The 16,288-nt window shown below is 41.3% G+C and overlaps 1 protein-coding gene across 1 annotated transcript in view; it reads right to left on the bottom strand.

Moving 5' to 3' along the window:
* Nucleotides 1–1,208: 1,208 nt before the first annotated feature.
* Nucleotides 1,209–16,288, bottom strand: part of SRBD1 (S1 RNA binding domain 1) — a 235,540-nt gene continuing 220,460 nt past the window's right edge. The window contains exons 20-21 of the mRNA XM_010595907.3: nt 6,829–7,013; nt 1,209–2,630 (exon numbers count right to left, since the gene is read on the bottom strand). Coding sequence (XP_010594209.1) covers nt 2,341–2,630; nt 6,829–7,013 — 475 coding nt within the window. The 3' untranslated portion in view covers nt 1,209–2,340. The remainder of the gene's footprint in view (nt 2,631–6,828; nt 7,014–16,288) is intronic.

The following is a 16,288-nucleotide window of genomic DNA, read 5'->3' as shown; positions in this document are numbered from 1 at the left end:
ATTAAAAAGTATGCTAAGACAATAAGTATATACCAGGACTGTCTCAGATAAGCTAGCAGGACCACTTACCCTTTTTAGGACCCACATTTTTACACATGGAGAAAACCAGGTACTCCTTCAGTTATGCAAATGAGTCCATTAGGCAAATCAACAACAGAAATCAGAGCAGATAAGACACTAGTCCAGAGTTGGGCCGGGGCGGGGGGGGGGGCCTTACTTAAATCATTTGACCCTGAATGGTTATGCTAATACTTACTATCTCCACTGAATAAAAATGGTGTTAGCAGAAGTCACCTGCTTTACCTACTTGCTTTTCTTGCCCTTTCTCACCTGATCTGTATTCAATCTTCTTTTTAAAAATAAGAACAGAATTTTATTGTCTGACAGTTCTAGAGGCTAGTAGTCTGGGTTCAGGATGTCAGCATTGCCATATTCTCTCTGAAGGCCCTAGGGGAAGATCCTTTTTCGTCTCTCTGAGCTTCTGGGCATTCCTAGGTGTGCAGCTGCATCTTCACATGACCACCTTTCCTCTATCTTTGTGTTTCTTCTCCTCTTTTGCAAGGACACCACTCAGATTGGATGAGGATTTGTCCTCCCCCAGTATGACTTCCTGTTAACTGATAGTATCCTCCAAAACTCTATTTCCAAACGATGCCGTGGTCACAGGTACCAGGGGTTAGGATGTCGACATATCCTTTTGGAAGATATAGTTCAATCCATTACACATGTTGGTGCTGGCCGTGGAACTGACCCTGGCTCGTGGAGACTATGTACACAGAAGGAAACGCTGCCTGGTCCAGTGCCATTGTCATGATCTTTGGTATGTCTGAGTCCATTTTTGCGGCCATTGTGTCAATCCATCTCATTGAGGGTTTCCCTCATTTTCACTGACTTTCTTCTTTAGCAACCATGATGTCCTTTTCTAGCGACTGGTCTTTTCTGATGGTGTGAGCCATGTAAGTGAGCTGAAGCTTAACTAGCTAGTAAGAAGAGGAAGACTCTGACTTAGTTCTTGGAAACAATGAAAATCAAGTTCATCCTTCATTCCCCTGATCATTTCCAGCTCTAAGCAGGTGTTCTAGCATGTTTGATCAATACACTGGGCCGGCCTTTTCTGGTTAATTTATTTGATACTTTTGCAGATATGCTTTATCTTAATTGAACTATTTTTAGATGCAGCTATTTCTTAAGAGGAATCATTTACAGGATTCAGTTCTTCCTTCCTTTTTTAATATTTATTTTTGGTGGTAGTATACACAACCAAACATACATTCATTCACAATTTCTATATGAACAGTTCAATGACATTGGTTATATACTTCACGCTGTATCACATGCTCACTATCTATACCCATATTGTTTCATCAACATTAATTTAGGCTCTCTGCCCCTTAAAGAGTTCTCATCTGGGCTTTAGATTAACTGTTTTCAGTTTAAACTCACACAGATATTTCTTTATGATAGCACAATGCTCGAGGCAAACATTCTGTCTATATTCAATCTTTAGGAAGGCCATTTCTATCCCCATTTGAAGTTCAGTCCTGTTGCTTAAGAATAAATATGTCCTTCTGTGGTAAGCTATGCACAGAAAGCTATTCCTAAAACATGCAGAGGCCTCCCTCTTCCCCAAAGGCACAGTCTTTTCATACGATGTTTGCATGAATATGTGCCACGTCTTCTTTCCTGAAAACTGATCTAGTCCATTCACTGAAGCAGGAGAGCAAAAACAAGTTCACTAGACACAAAATTTTATTGCAAGGATCAATACATATATCCTTCTGAGAAATGTTTTGAACTATCCACTTGATGGTAAAAACAAATCAGGATATGTTTTACTGGTATACTTTTGGTTTCCTTGGTAAGAAAGAATAAAGATTACTACAAAATCATGAAGCAAGTCCAAAAGGTCCGATTAAAAAAAAAATCTATAAAATGGGAGGATTAAACTTTGCTAGCCCTACTGTGTCCAGAAACATTATACAATTCAAATCAAGAAGACAATTCCACACAAATCCAGCAGGCAGCTGGACTCGTAGAAGTGAAGCAATCGGTTATATAAAATGTAAAAAGAGCCAAAGATCAATTACAAAAAAATAAAACTTAGAAAATCATGACTACAGAAAGTCACATAATGGTGTCTATTAAGTGTTTTGTTTAAGGGGAAAAGAAATCACACTATTAGTTTTCTATTTATTCAGGAGGAAATATAAGGGAAGTGTTTGGAAAGTACTTCTGATACTACTTTCTCATCTGCTATGTAGAATTCACAGACATCTGAACCACCCTTGTCAACACATAGAATGAAGAAGTAAAGCCGGTGTTTGGCCTTCAGTGGGATGCTCACAACACCCGAATGAGGTCCAGGGTAATCCTAGATCGGGGGACGTCGATGTGGAGTACTCGGACTTCCACTCTTTCTCCAGGGCCCAGTCCAAGACTCCTTCTCTTCTTTGTTTTAGAAAGTTTTGCTTCTGTTACATTTCGTATAGGAATCAGCCCTGCTCTCCCTACCCCTATATCCACAAAAATTCCAAACAAAGTGGCATTCTGGACTTTGCCTGTAAGAACTGTCCCAACTTGCAGATCTTCCAGGCAGACTATGCTTCTCTTAAAATCAGGTTTATCAAAATCTACAAGGAAAGGAAAAAAGGATTAGTGTGAATAATAAGGCATTGTACCTCCTGGACACAACATAAATTAGTGAATAATCGTTGACGATCTGTTATGTGCCCAGGCCGATACTGAGCATTGAGGGGGGACGTAAAAGGAGCTGGAGAAACAGGCCTGCCTTGAAAGAAAATGCATCCTAGTTGGAGAAACAGCATTCACTCATCAGAAACAGCTCAAGAAAATGTGCTCAAACACTTCCTTCTCCCTCAACTCTAGAGCACTAACGTAAGCATTAGTACGAGATACACGGCTTGAGAAGAGCAGAGCCTTATTTTTCTGTTTATGAGGAGGTGAGAATATACCTTTGCTCTATGAATAAAAAAATATATATATATACAAGGCCAAATCACTAACACACACTGAGACATAAGACAGGCAGTCTTTTCCAGAGCATGGACTCTCAAATTGTTTAATGGTGACAGTACATCAACTTTTGGTCAAATATGGGTGAAATTCAGATCTCGAGTCACCACCCCCCCTACAAATTTGGAACTCTCTGGGATCAATTTTATTTACTCAATCAAAATTTATGGATTTTTTTGATTATCTATAGCTCAGAATCCCAGATCACCTAGTACCTAATCTTTCTCCTCTTCCAATTCAATTCATCAAACATTTATTAACTTCTATTACCATCTCTAGGCAAGGGACTCTGTTGGGTGCTAGCGATACCAAAAGGAAGGCACTTAGATCTCTCTTCTCAAGTTCCTTACAGTGCTCTCTTCTTGCCTAGCCCAGTGAACATCCCTCTGTTCACTAATAAACCAAGCTGAAAACCCATTGCCCCTGGGTGGATTCTGACTCATAGCGACTCTACAGGACAGAGCAGAACTGCCCCAGAGGTTTTCCAAGGCTGTTAATCTTGTTGGAAGCAGACTGCCATATTTTTTTTCCCCAGGGCAGCTGGTGGGTTGAAGGCTTTCAATCAGTTCAAATCCCTGCTGAGAATTTGTATTTCCATCCCAAATATGCTGAACCAGAACCTACAGTTTAACAAGATCCCCAGGTGATTCCTGTGTAAGAGAAATTTTGAGACTCACTGCTCTACTAGTGGTTCTCAGGAGTCCTCCCTAGCCAGTGGCATTAGCATCGCCTGGGAACTTGTCAGAAATACCAATTCTCATTCGGACCCAGAATGAACAGGTTCCAATTCCTGGGTGGCTTCAAACCACTGACCCTTTCTGGTTAGGAGCAGAGCGCTTTAACCACTGTGCCACTAGGGCTCCTCCCTGCTCATTAATACTGTCCCCCAAAGGGTGGACATAAACTATGCCAAGAAATCATTATGGCTCTAGTTAAAATAAAACAAAAGCAACAACAAAGGTTTTACGGGGGAGAAAGTTAGAACTAACAGTTGAAAGAGCTTCTCAGTTATCTGTGGACTCCCTATGCATGCTCTTGGCCCCCTTGCCGAGGATTACTGTTGACTGTAATAACAAAGAACACATTCTACGCTTAGATCTCCTTTTACTAAGGCCTTATTTTCCCCTCCACCCCTCCTCTTCCTCCACAGCTGTTGGCTCTATCCTGATGACTTTTAAAGCTATCCTTTACATTTGTATGAACAACTGGTCACCTCTTTATTCCCCTCCCCCAATCCAACCAGACTAAAAACCAAGGTTTTTTTTTTTTACCCCTAAATTCACATGTTTCTTGTAAAAACAAAACAAAAACCCTCTTTAAAACTAAAACTTCATTTTACTCATAAAAAGAACATGCTAAAATTGGAATTGACTCTGTGGAATTTCACCTGATATTGCATCAGTGAATTCCAAAAGCAAGAAACCTACTGTAATGTAATATTACACTGGACACGGACTGTGTCAAAGCAAAGTGAAATCAAGTCATTGACCAGGGCCAGAGGTAGGATGGCCTTTGAAGCCCTTTAGGCATTATTTTATGCTTGGAAACGCTTTTCTCCCCTCTTTTCTTGCAGAGACCCAGCTGCTGCCGGTCCCCCAAGGGTTCCTGATCAGCTGCTTAGTTTAATTTTGCCTGGAAAATCCGAGTCAGGAACTACTTACCACGTTACTGAAGGCAGCCTGGGCCGCAGAGAAATCGGAAAATCCTCCACGCACCATGTAAACTTTAACACTTTGATAGCCCAGGCTGCATATTCAGCCCCCTATCCCCAGACGGCTTCTGATGAGCCCGATTACAAGAATTAACTAGAAACCAAGGAGTGCTCATAAAAATTGAATTGATTTTGTCACTGAGAAAACAGAAGACAAGATGGGTATAAGGAAAGAATGAGGCGCTAAGAAAGGAAACATTTCTGAGAAAACGGAGAAAAGAGATGTAACATAAATACTGTAAATGTGGAAACAAAATACTGATTCCTCGAAAGTATGCCTTGTCTGTCTTCCCTCTTGGGGGTGTGTGTAGTAGTAAAACTAAAATTCTCAGACATCTTGAAAACTGTTACCTACACTAAGGCCAAGGCCGGTTCCAAAGCCTGCTTAAAGAGACTATCTGAAACTTCACCTGTCACACTGATGACACTGCGGGAACCGGAAAGCTCACCCACAGCCCAGGTGCATTCGTGTTTCTGCTCAACTAAGGGCACCACCAGGTGAGGACCTCTACTCAGCTCCTGGTTATGTAACTGAACCATGTAGTTTCAAAGTTGACCTTTGCTCTGAGCCTGCAGAATAACTGGGACAATGGAGCCATCAACACCAGGAGAGAAAACCAAAGACGGACAGAAAACCCAGGACAGGATGCCTGCAGCTGGAACATACTTACCAGCCTCTCTAGTGCAGCTGCCTGAGGCATGCTGTCGTTGCTGGAGGCTGCCTTCGACTTGGCCCCCCAACTCACGGCAACCCCGTGCACCACGGGACAAAACGCCCCCAGTCCTGTGCCAACCTCACCATCGGCTGCGGATGAGACTGTTGTGATCCATGTTTCCACTGGCTGATTTCCGGAAGTAGATCACCAGGCCTTTCTTCCTAGTCCATCTTAGTCTGGAAGCTCTGCTGAAACCTATTCAGCATCACAGCAGAACGCGATCCACCACAGACAGGTGGAGGCTGCACCTGAGGTGCACTGGCCTGGAATCGAACCCAGGTCTTTCACGTGGAAGGCAAGAATTCTACCACTAAACCATCGATGCCTTGATTCTAGGCATAACAGCTCTAAATCCTACCTGTTTGAGAACCACTGCTCTATTTACTATTCCTGGTAGACAATGCCCACGGAATTCACACAAAAGGACATCAGGCCTCCAGATGGAGATGCAGTTGTCTACTGAAACATCAACTTTGTGTGGAGGACAACCTGGAGGCTTCTACCTCCACATCTCTGGTATAGATTTTATCAGGTATTTTATTTTTCTCCAACTTTTTTTTTAAATTTCAAACTTACAGAGAAGTTGAAGGACTAGTACAATGGACTTTCTAGGTGAGTTTTTAAATCCCCTTAGACCTTTGCAAAGAAGCATGGCAAACTACCTCCATGCAGCCTAACCCAGAATGAAAAAAGCCAAGCCCTAAACATGGTATCATCAAAACTAGTTAGAAGATGGGAGAGCAGATTCATTTAAATCTCAGAGGTTCTTATTCAAACTTCCTTGGGAAATAGGTCATTTGATACCTTAATTCTTTTTCCCCGGGTCATTGCTCTCAACAACTATGGCTGTTCAACTTCTTCGCCATCTACCTGTGCTGAAAGCTGAGAGCACGTTTAATCAGAAGGAAAATCAACGGAGAGATATTATCTTATTTGTTCAATGTGTTCACTGACACAAGATCCAGGAACCTGGAAAGCTGTAATTTAGGAAGAAGACTCACTTTTTAGTTTGTGAACTAAGTGCTTTGCCTTGTACTTTAGGCTCTCAGGAGACCAAACAGCTTACAAAAGGATCCCAAAGAATGTGTGCCTCATGCATACAGCGGAGCATGTATGAGGCGCTTCATCTGATGTGAAGGAAAATAAGGATGGGACGAGGAGTATGGAGCCCTGGGTTCGAGCTTTGGCTCTGGATACTAACTAACTGTAATGACTCTGAAGGAAGGTCACTATGCTTTAGTTTTCTCATCTTATAGAATGAGGAGAATAACATCTGTTTTGCCTATGGCACTGGATTGCCCTGAGGATCAAAGGAGATAATGTAACCATGCAAATGCAAGGTGCTATAATTCAAGTTCAATTGTTTACCTGTTCTAAAGTCAAAGCTTTCAGGCTGGCTGAGGCCATCGATGATGACCTGTAAGGTGTGTACTGTCGTTTGCAATCCTTCTGCAGTTTTCTTTATGCCTTCTTTTTCAAGCAGCGAATTTATTTTTTGTTGCATTTCAGGCTTTCCAATCTCACACAATGTCCCTCCAATGAATGATAAGAACCTGCAAAGGGGAAGGGGGAGAAGCCCAACACTTACTAAAAATATTATTTATTCCCAGTCTTCTTACACAGGTCACCCTAAAATTCACAGAGCAATCAGTCAGTCTTTATTGAGTGTCTACTATGTGTTCCATGCTGTAACAGGTAACACAGCTTGGGGAAAAAAGGGTGAGGCTGGATTTAGGTTCTTGTGCAATTTTTCAAGTGAAGTACCTGTTCAGTGTCAGCACTAAAAACATTTTACAGTGTTAATGTTCATTATGGTTCAGTGTCATAGATATTTCCTAAATACGACTATTTATATTTACTTCATGTTTCCTAAACTTTCAATTAGGAAAGCTGTTTTGAAATAAGCTAAATAGGCAAGCAAAAATTGATGATACCAAAATCCAGCAAAATGGGTACCAAGCACTTGACACTGTGCCATATCACTGCGTTCTACTTTTGTGCACCCGTGATGGCTGTGCTACGTCTGCAGCATTTTATTGAGACTAATAACTCTCAAATCCCATAAAAAACCAAACCTCACATATACTAAATTATAGCACGTTAAGCATTCAGTCAATGGAAAAAAATATGCAAGAGGGTATAAATAAAAAGTAACTTCTTTACAATATGAAAACAAAGGAGATATCAATTACGCAACCTTAAGATGAGTATTATCCTTCCACACACCTGACACATTATACAGCTGCGATATCTGGAAACTAAAAATATCTGCCTGTCCCAATTTTCTTCTGCTATGTTTACCATTTCCCTTGTTTGCATGCACAGTTGCCTCTCAATTACTTAGCTTTGGGGTTCAGTATAAGTTGATTAAGAATAAATCAAAGGGTTAAGACGCATTTCACTTCAATTGCATCTGAGTATTGGGCTTTGGCTTACTTTCTTGACGTCCCTTGGCTGGGTGTTTTCCTACATCAAGTTCCATTTCCCACGAATAATGGCACTTCAGAAATGTCAACACCGTAATCAGACAGATAATGATATTAATACCCTCAAATCCTTTCCTCTAAGGATGTCTCTGGAGCCCTGGTGATGCAGTGGTTAAAGTGCTCAGCTAGTAACCAAAAGGTCGGCAGTTTGAACCCACCAACCGCTCCACAGGAGAAAGATGTGGTGCTTTGCTTTGGTGAAGATTTACAGCCTTGGAAACCCTATGGGGCAGTTCCACTCTGTCCTATAGTATAGAGTTGCTATGAGTTGGAACTGAGTCGATGGCAGTGGGTTTTATAAGAAGGAAACAAGAAAACTGTGGGAGCTTTGTCTATAACCAGGATTGGGGTGGATCCCATTTGGCAAGTTGCTGCATCATCACCAAAAGGATGCTTCCGATGTCAAGCCTCTTTTGCTTGTTATGCTCAACCGGAAAAGGCCTGTCTAGTGATAACTGGCATCTGTCGGAGGAAGGGCTCTCTCCCACACTTCTACACTCCGGCTTTTGGTCAAAAACACGTTCCAAAATCCAGTTAAATCTCTTGAGAATGTATTTTGGTTAATGGCCTAAGGACGACCTAAAGAAAAGGCTATAAGGAGTTGGCGCTTGGTCTCCCTCTTTGCAAGTGAGCTTCACCCGAACTGTGAGATGCGGACGGCAAGTCTGTGTCGGCGGCCTCCCCAGCCCGGCAGAGGCAGTGCTGTCTGTCAGTGCTGACGGATGGGCAGGAGCACACAGGACCCTGGTGACAGGGAGCCGCTGCTGCAGCTTTGACTGACGGGGCAGATGTCACACGGCAGCTTCTGCCCACAGCCAACTTCCTCACACAACTTTCTAAATAAAATGTGACCTGCTCTGCAGGCTTCCCTGATACTCGCCCTCCTGGCTTTACTGGGCTGCAGTTGGCGATTTAGCAGAACTTCTTTAAAATCCCCAAGAGCCTGGCTTAAAACCAGCTGTTAAAATGCCAAGACAGCATATTCATGAGCTGTAGAGCTATAATCTTGAATAGGATTTTATAATTAATGAAAGTAATTAAGTGGCAGAAACTTCTCAAAACACTACAAGTCTTGGCTCAGTAACAACATACCCGCTTAGCAGGCCACTTGGAGTTTTAAGGGGGGGTGTGTGTGTGCGCGCGTGTGCGCGCGTGTGCGCGCATGCGTGAGTGTCAAAGACAGGGAAAGAGAGGAAGTAACTACTATCAAAGTCATTTCCATATAAAGAATTCTGTTTATAGTGGTTGTAGACAGAAGAAGAAAACTGGTCTGTTTAACTGAGGTACATATCTCGTATCATTTTTAATTCTCACACACGCAAGTCCAAGGGCACTGGTAAATGGAAAAAAAAAAAAAGACCAAATTTGCTCCTCGCTAATGCTTCATATTGATCAACCCTATTTTTAAGTGACTACTAAACAAAGTCAAATGCTTTTTGTATTTTAAAAACTTTCTTAAACTTACAGCAAAGTTGCAGAAAGAGGAAAATGGCAAGCAAAAAGGAAGAACTACAAAATGAATTGGGAATAGTACTCAGATTAGTCTCTCGCTTGTTGGATTTCAAATATATTCAGCTACACATAACAAAAAACAATGGTTTCAACTCAGTAAACATCCTAAATAAACATCCTAAGAAAAACTGATTCTACAGGTTCTAAATTTTCACTTTAGAATTGAGGGTGATAAGTAATACCCAATATAAAGTTATAAAGTTTCAGTACTGATTACGTATCCCAGCTCAGAAGTACTAAATAAAAACACACTGCGCTTTACGAATCTTGGAACTCTGGACGTAAGTGAACACGTCCTAGTGAATCTGTGCCAGGTATCATGCTAGTGCTTAGTAGATGTTCTCACTGAATCCTGACAATCATCGTCACGTTGATGAGAAAAATTGACGTTCAGGGAATTTACGCTGGAGTTGCATGCCAAAGTCCATGTTCTTTCCACTATGCCATTCCACCTCTCCAGGTAACATACGGTGGAACAAATACCAGATATTGACTATAAAAACCCACAGACACACATGCATACACATGTGTGTGTGTTTGTGTATAACTGCAGTTAGGTCAAAGTTAAATGCTATATTTGGTTAGGGCAGGAAATACACAATGCCCTTTTGATAACATTTCATCAACACAATTTAACGCCAGGTTACTTTTAAACATTAGACAGTTAACACTGAGTAAATTCCACAATAAAATTATTATACTCATGCTTTAAACAGCCAATTCTCTCAAAAGTCAATCAGTTATTAAAGTCATAGTCTCGTTTTCTCCACCGTCTCTGGAAGGCTCTTTCAGTTTGTTGCGGACTGCAGTTTGAGCTGCTGTTTTTATTTAATATGTAATTTCATCCAGCTTACTCCAAGTAAAAAGTAGCATAAATGCAACAAATAAGCACATCATGTTCTTTTAGCACACATCTGCACGAAGTTAAAATACAGACCTCGCAGCAGAAAGAACGAGTATACAGAGAATGCTCCATAACCCCAAATCTCTGATAGTTTCAACAGAGGCTTGTTACAAATGCAGGGTCCCCAAACAGCAAGAAATGTCTTTGTAAGATTCTTCCCAAAGAAGAAGAAATTTTCAAGATTCGTAAGGCTTCGGACATAGCCATTCAGTTTTCTGTAATTATTTCCTGCATGGAGATTTAGGAGCTGAGGAGCCGGTTCATGACATTAAAGCGACACCATACCCGACAGAGCACAGAAGGACCACGGTGATGCAACACTATCACTCAAAAACAACTTAATGTTGTTAGCATGTGCTTTGTGGGCAAAGAACACACGACTCCTAACTCCCCGCAGAGCCATGCTGTAAGGGCAATGTACTTCTGGCTGTCTATCTGCTCTCAACACTTTTAAGAGACTTTCATACTTGGTTACTTTCATCCATTAGTTTTACTCGGTTCTAAGGTAATTATATCAATAAACAAAAAATTAAGTATGAGGGCACAGTCATTTTAGAAATGAGTAGATAGAGATAAAGGCAGCCATGGTTTATAACACAGATAGGCATTCTAATGACTTAAAAAGAGCTTACGCTCCAAGAGGAGATCTGGCCATGTAAGCTATGATTGAAGATCTGCACAGTGGGATACAAATAAAAGTTCAGTAATAATTTGTTACTCTATAAATTCGAACGTGGCAAAGACGGATCTCTATGTGGCCTTTGGTCTCTGGTTTCTGGGAAAAGCCCTTGGAATTTGCCAGCAATCAAGGGGTCTTTGTTTTATAAAATGGCCAGGCAATACTTGTTGTTGTTATTAGGTGCTTTTAAGTCTATTTTCGATGTATATCAGCCCCATGTGACAGAGTAGAATTGACCCATAGAGTTTTCTAGGCTGTAATCTTTATGGGATATGGGAGCAGATTGCCAGGTCTTTCTCCCATAGAGCTGCTGGGTGGTTTGAACAGGCAACCCTTTAGTCAGCAGCCAAGTGCTTAACCCCTAACTATTATACTACCAGGGCTCTGTCAGGCAACACTTAAACAAAAAAAACCTGTTGACATCGAGTCACTTCCAACTCGTAGCGACCCTACAGGACAGATAACTGCCCTGTAGGGTTTCCAAGGAGTGGCTGGAGGATTCAAACTGCCAACCTTTTGGTTAGCAGCTGAGCTCTTAACCACTGTGCCACTAGGGCAACACTTAAACATGTGTAAATGAGTTGGGGCTGCACAGACCCCACCCTGCTGGAACATCAGGAATGGGGTGGGCATGGTGCAGTAATGCATATTCAATGAGGCTCCAATGACAAAGGGACCCTGGACCTGGGACCCTTCTTTTTGGGCTTCCTGGATTGGTGAGAACATCTATGCATGGGAGAAGGTGGGGCACATCGCTGGGCACAATGGAAGCCTCGTGCTGCTGGGACTGCTCCAGGCCTTACCTGATGCATCTTTGCTTGTTTCCCTTCTGGTTATAATAAATGCTTAACTAAGTATAGATAGTCTCTGTTGAGTTCTGTGAGTCCTTCTAGTGAATTATCAAACCCACCAGCGGCAGTGAGAGCCAGCAGAGAGGCTGGCGTTGGCCTATCTGGCAGGGGCTGGAAGGACAGAGTCTTAACTTGTGGAGGCCCAACTCTGGGTGGTTACGGTCAAAGAGGAAGCGCCATGTGGGTAGCCGGTGTTAGGATGACGAAGTGGGAAAATGGGGACGTGGGTTATCTCCACATTTTGAAAATTAGCTTTATGGTGGCTACTACTACTCCATGCTCCTTTTCCTATCTGCAGAGGAACTACATTTACACAGGTGAGAATTTAGCAGCACGCAATTTCCGTCAGCTTAAAGGAAGAGTGCCAGCCTTACCACTTCTACTGTTTTGTCAAACCAATCAAAGGGGAAGCAATGGGAATTGTACTTGAATCATTATCAAAGAATCTTTTCACAAACTTCTAAACTTCTTGCTAAACCAAGACACTGAACTAGGCCAGAGTCCTTAAAAATCCTTGCTGGTGCAAAATCCGCAAGTCACGGTAAACTCTAATAGAATGCGTTTATGGAGGGGTCAGCGGGACCGCCTACTGTACAACAGATGCTAGTAGGTATCTAGTGAAAATAACGTTTACATGGCTTCTCTCAGCACGTAATCAACCACAGAAAGTTTCAGCAAATAAGTCTCCACAAGAACTTACAGCCGAGAGGCTTTTAAAAACTTACCCTTCCAGAAAGGGCAGGGGGGTTCTGAAAGTCTGCCTTTGATCTGATGAAATGGCATACACCTATCTGGGTGGGGCAGAAGCATTTTTTAATGTCATCCTTGGTACCATTTGGAGCATCTTTGGAGCTCCTTCTGCATCTATGAGTAGCAGGAAATTACCAAGAGGAACCAAAAAGGAGAAGCTGTCACAGATTAAGGAATGCAATTTGTCTTCCAAAAGACCTGGTTTATAAGCATCAGACTCACCTGCTTCTAATCTCTGAAGAACTTATTAAATGCTTCCTTCTTTCTCAAAGGTCTGTTATATACACACAGAGACTAGGTACTTGTGGCATATCGCATCAATAGTATATAGAGGGGCATATCCTTACAGAGTGTTTTTATTTCAAATTTTATATTCTTTAGCAATCTACCCACGGGCATTGAGTCGATTCTGGTTCATAGCGACCCCATAGGGTTTCCAAGGCAGTGAATCTCCAGGGAAGGAGGCTGCTACATCTTTCTCCCGTGTTAGCAGCTGGCAGTTTCAAACTGCTGACCTTTCAGTTAGCAGTCAATCGCTTAGTACACGGAATTAACTCTGCAAAAAATTGCTAAGTAAAATACGCCTACACAGAAATGCCTTAGAAGTTTGATTTAGAGTGATACTCTTCTTTTTAGAAATATCTGAAGACAATTGCTCATATAGTGATATCAAACAAAATCTCTAAGACCAGTGAAATAATAACCAATGCCACAAAGAGTAAGTAGCATTAATATTTATGTAGCTTTTCTTATTTAGAGCCAACTGCTATGTATGATACAGTGTATAATTATAATTCAATTAAATGATAATTTAAAAATACATATTATATATATATGTATACATCCTAATAAGTGTTTGTACATAAAAATGGAAAGGTAATGTCTTGAAATGATGTTATTATTGCTCAAAACATTCCTAAAACCCTTTTTCAGAATTCCCTTAGAAATCCATGTACAAGTGGCATGAGAAAATCAGTCTACTTACATTATCTTAAACAGCTGCCACACACACACGCGCATGCACACACACACGCGCACACACACCCCCCCCAGGAAAGGAAAACAAACTAAAAAACCACTACACAGTATTACCCAGCTTGATCATCCTCTTCCCTGTGCATCTGGTTGTTTTACACACACACACACACACACACACACACACACATCCTCAAATGACAAAGATTTACTAAAATCAAGGCTCTTCAAATGAATGTGACAAAATGCTGAAGAAAAGCACATCCAGCTTTATTCAGTAAACCCTTCTCTACTGTGGAGGAAGAGTCTATGAAAGGTGAGAACGAGCCTTCGTCTTGAATGACCTGATGGTTAATTTTAAGTACTGACGGTATAATTGGAATAAACAGTTTTCCACGTGTATCTGCTCTTTTAGAGGCAGGGTTTTACATGCAGATAAACAGATACTTTGAAAGTGCTCAATAAAGACGATTCCATTTGATTCTCTCAAATTTACTGTGGATGTGGGTCTGCAGATAAGAGAACCAAAGCTCAGAGAGACTAATGACCTGCCCAAAGTCATGCAGCTGAGATCTCAGGTGTCAGCGGAGGTAAAAGCGTCAGGGTATCACATCTTCATTGTCCCTCTCACCCCTTTACCCTGGGGAACTTCCAATGCAGACAGAAGATTACGTTCCAGATAAAATTTCGAACCCAGGACCACTGGCTGGGGGCAATTTATTACTATTTTTTAAACCAAATTCAAAAGAAAAAAAGTTTGGTTCTTTTTTGAATTACTGAATAAAAGTTGGAAAAAATTAAGTTAGTGGTTTCAAAGGCTGTAGGCTCTACAGCTCAAAAACACTGTGTTTAGATTTAATATAATTTAATTTACTGGCTATAAAGCCATAATGTGGATTAGTGCCCTGTGAATATTTGTAAGAGGAGGGCAAATAAAAAAAAAGGATTCAAAAATACACAGGCTAGTGATAGAAGAGCTGGAATGAAACACCTCTGGCACCAGAAGGGGATTAAGCCCACGTAGCAGAGAAAAGGGACTTTCTTCTTTGGGAAACAGCCTTTTTACTACAAATGTCATCCCGTCAAGGAATCCTCCTTTAGAAGAATTTGAAAATGTTTAACATCTGCTATATGATTAGATCCCTGGCCATCCTCTGAATGGAGAAAGACATTTTTATTCCCTTTAAAGAGTGGGCAATTGAGGCCAAAGTGACTTGTTTATGGTCATACAGAGTCAGAAGGTCGGCTAAGATTAAAATCCATAGCTGGAATGGGGGCAGGAAGTGGGGGGAGATAATGAGAGACTAGATCGATACCCTACTAAGTTTCAGGCTCCAGACTGAGTGACCTAAACCTGAGGAGGAGAAGAACGGGAGAAGGGAGGACAAACACTCTGAAGGTGGAAGAGACTGAAGCAAGCACAACTTTATGGTTAGCCGGTGACTCCCTCTCAGCCCTCCCCTCCCAGGACTAATTGGCTGTTTCAGAAAAGCCGGGTTTTTCTCCAGCCCAAGATCCAGAAGTTCTCAATGTTAACTGCCCCAAATTACATCAGGATTACACGGTAAAACAATTTTCTCCATCAGGGACCAACAGTTGTGACTTTTTCTTCCCTTGTTTTTATAGCTCATTTCGACAGCTCCTCCTTAATTACAACAAAAATAACAACAACAATAATTATAGCAAGAATAACAGTTTATTCTGTGTTAGGTGCTAAATATTCTACACATATTAACTCTTGTAATCCTACGAGATAGTACTACAGTATTATTATCCCCATTTAACAGATGATAAAACTGAGGTAAAAGGAGGTCGAATAACTTTCCCAGGCCAAACAGCTATGACTTGAAACCAGGCAGTTAGACTGACTACTACACAGCATTGCCTCCAGACTGAGCTACAGGAAAGCTGAGTACTGTCTAGGTTACTGAATTTCGTAGTTCCCTCTACCAGCCTTACCAGAAACTTCACGTGGGGTATGTGTTAGAACAGCGTATAAAACATTAGGTATGACAACCAATTCCTAGGAACTCCACAGCCCTATCACCCAATTCTTAAATAGGTGGATTCTTTCCTTTTTCTCTTTTGTGAGAAGCACTTTCGAGAATATGATAAATGTTACTTCTTGGGAATTATAGTAACATGTTTTAACCACCAACAAGAAAAAAAAAAAAACTTTAGTACTCTATTTAGCATCTTTATATTTTGGGTTTAGCCCTTCTTTTACAATGACAAGGCAGTTTAATATTGTCTAATGGTAGCTCCATTAGAAGACATTAATATGGCATACCTAATTGTTACCCATCCTAAGGCATTGTTTATGAAGAACCAGCAATGAGTAGCCTCAGTTTTCATGTCAAATACTGTCAATTCTTGTGAGGCAAGTTCAGAAAAAATGTAAGGTCTTTCAAATTTGCAAATAATTGTCTTGGGTCTGTTAACCCTATCTTCATTTATTTTGTAGAATTGTGCCTGGATTTCTTTTCAGGCAAGCTTCCCACAAAGAAACATGTTTTTATCATTGCAGGAGAGTGAGCTGGCATGCCAATGCAGAACAAAGCTGTGGTGAATTTTAGACGTGGGGAGGTGTGCTAGACATACGCATAGGCTAAGTGACTTCCTTTCCCCTCAGACAAATTACAAACCATCACAAGTCACAGGCCTTCTGGGT

This window comes from Loxodonta africana, chromosome 26 (genome assembly GCF_030014295.1).
Source record: "Loxodonta africana isolate mLoxAfr1 chromosome 26, mLoxAfr1.hap2, whole genome shotgun sequence".
In the NCBI taxonomy this organism is placed as follows: domain Eukaryota; kingdom Metazoa; phylum Chordata; class Mammalia; order Proboscidea; family Elephantidae; genus Loxodonta; species Loxodonta africana.
This window is presented reverse-complemented; position numbering and strand designations above follow the sequence as displayed.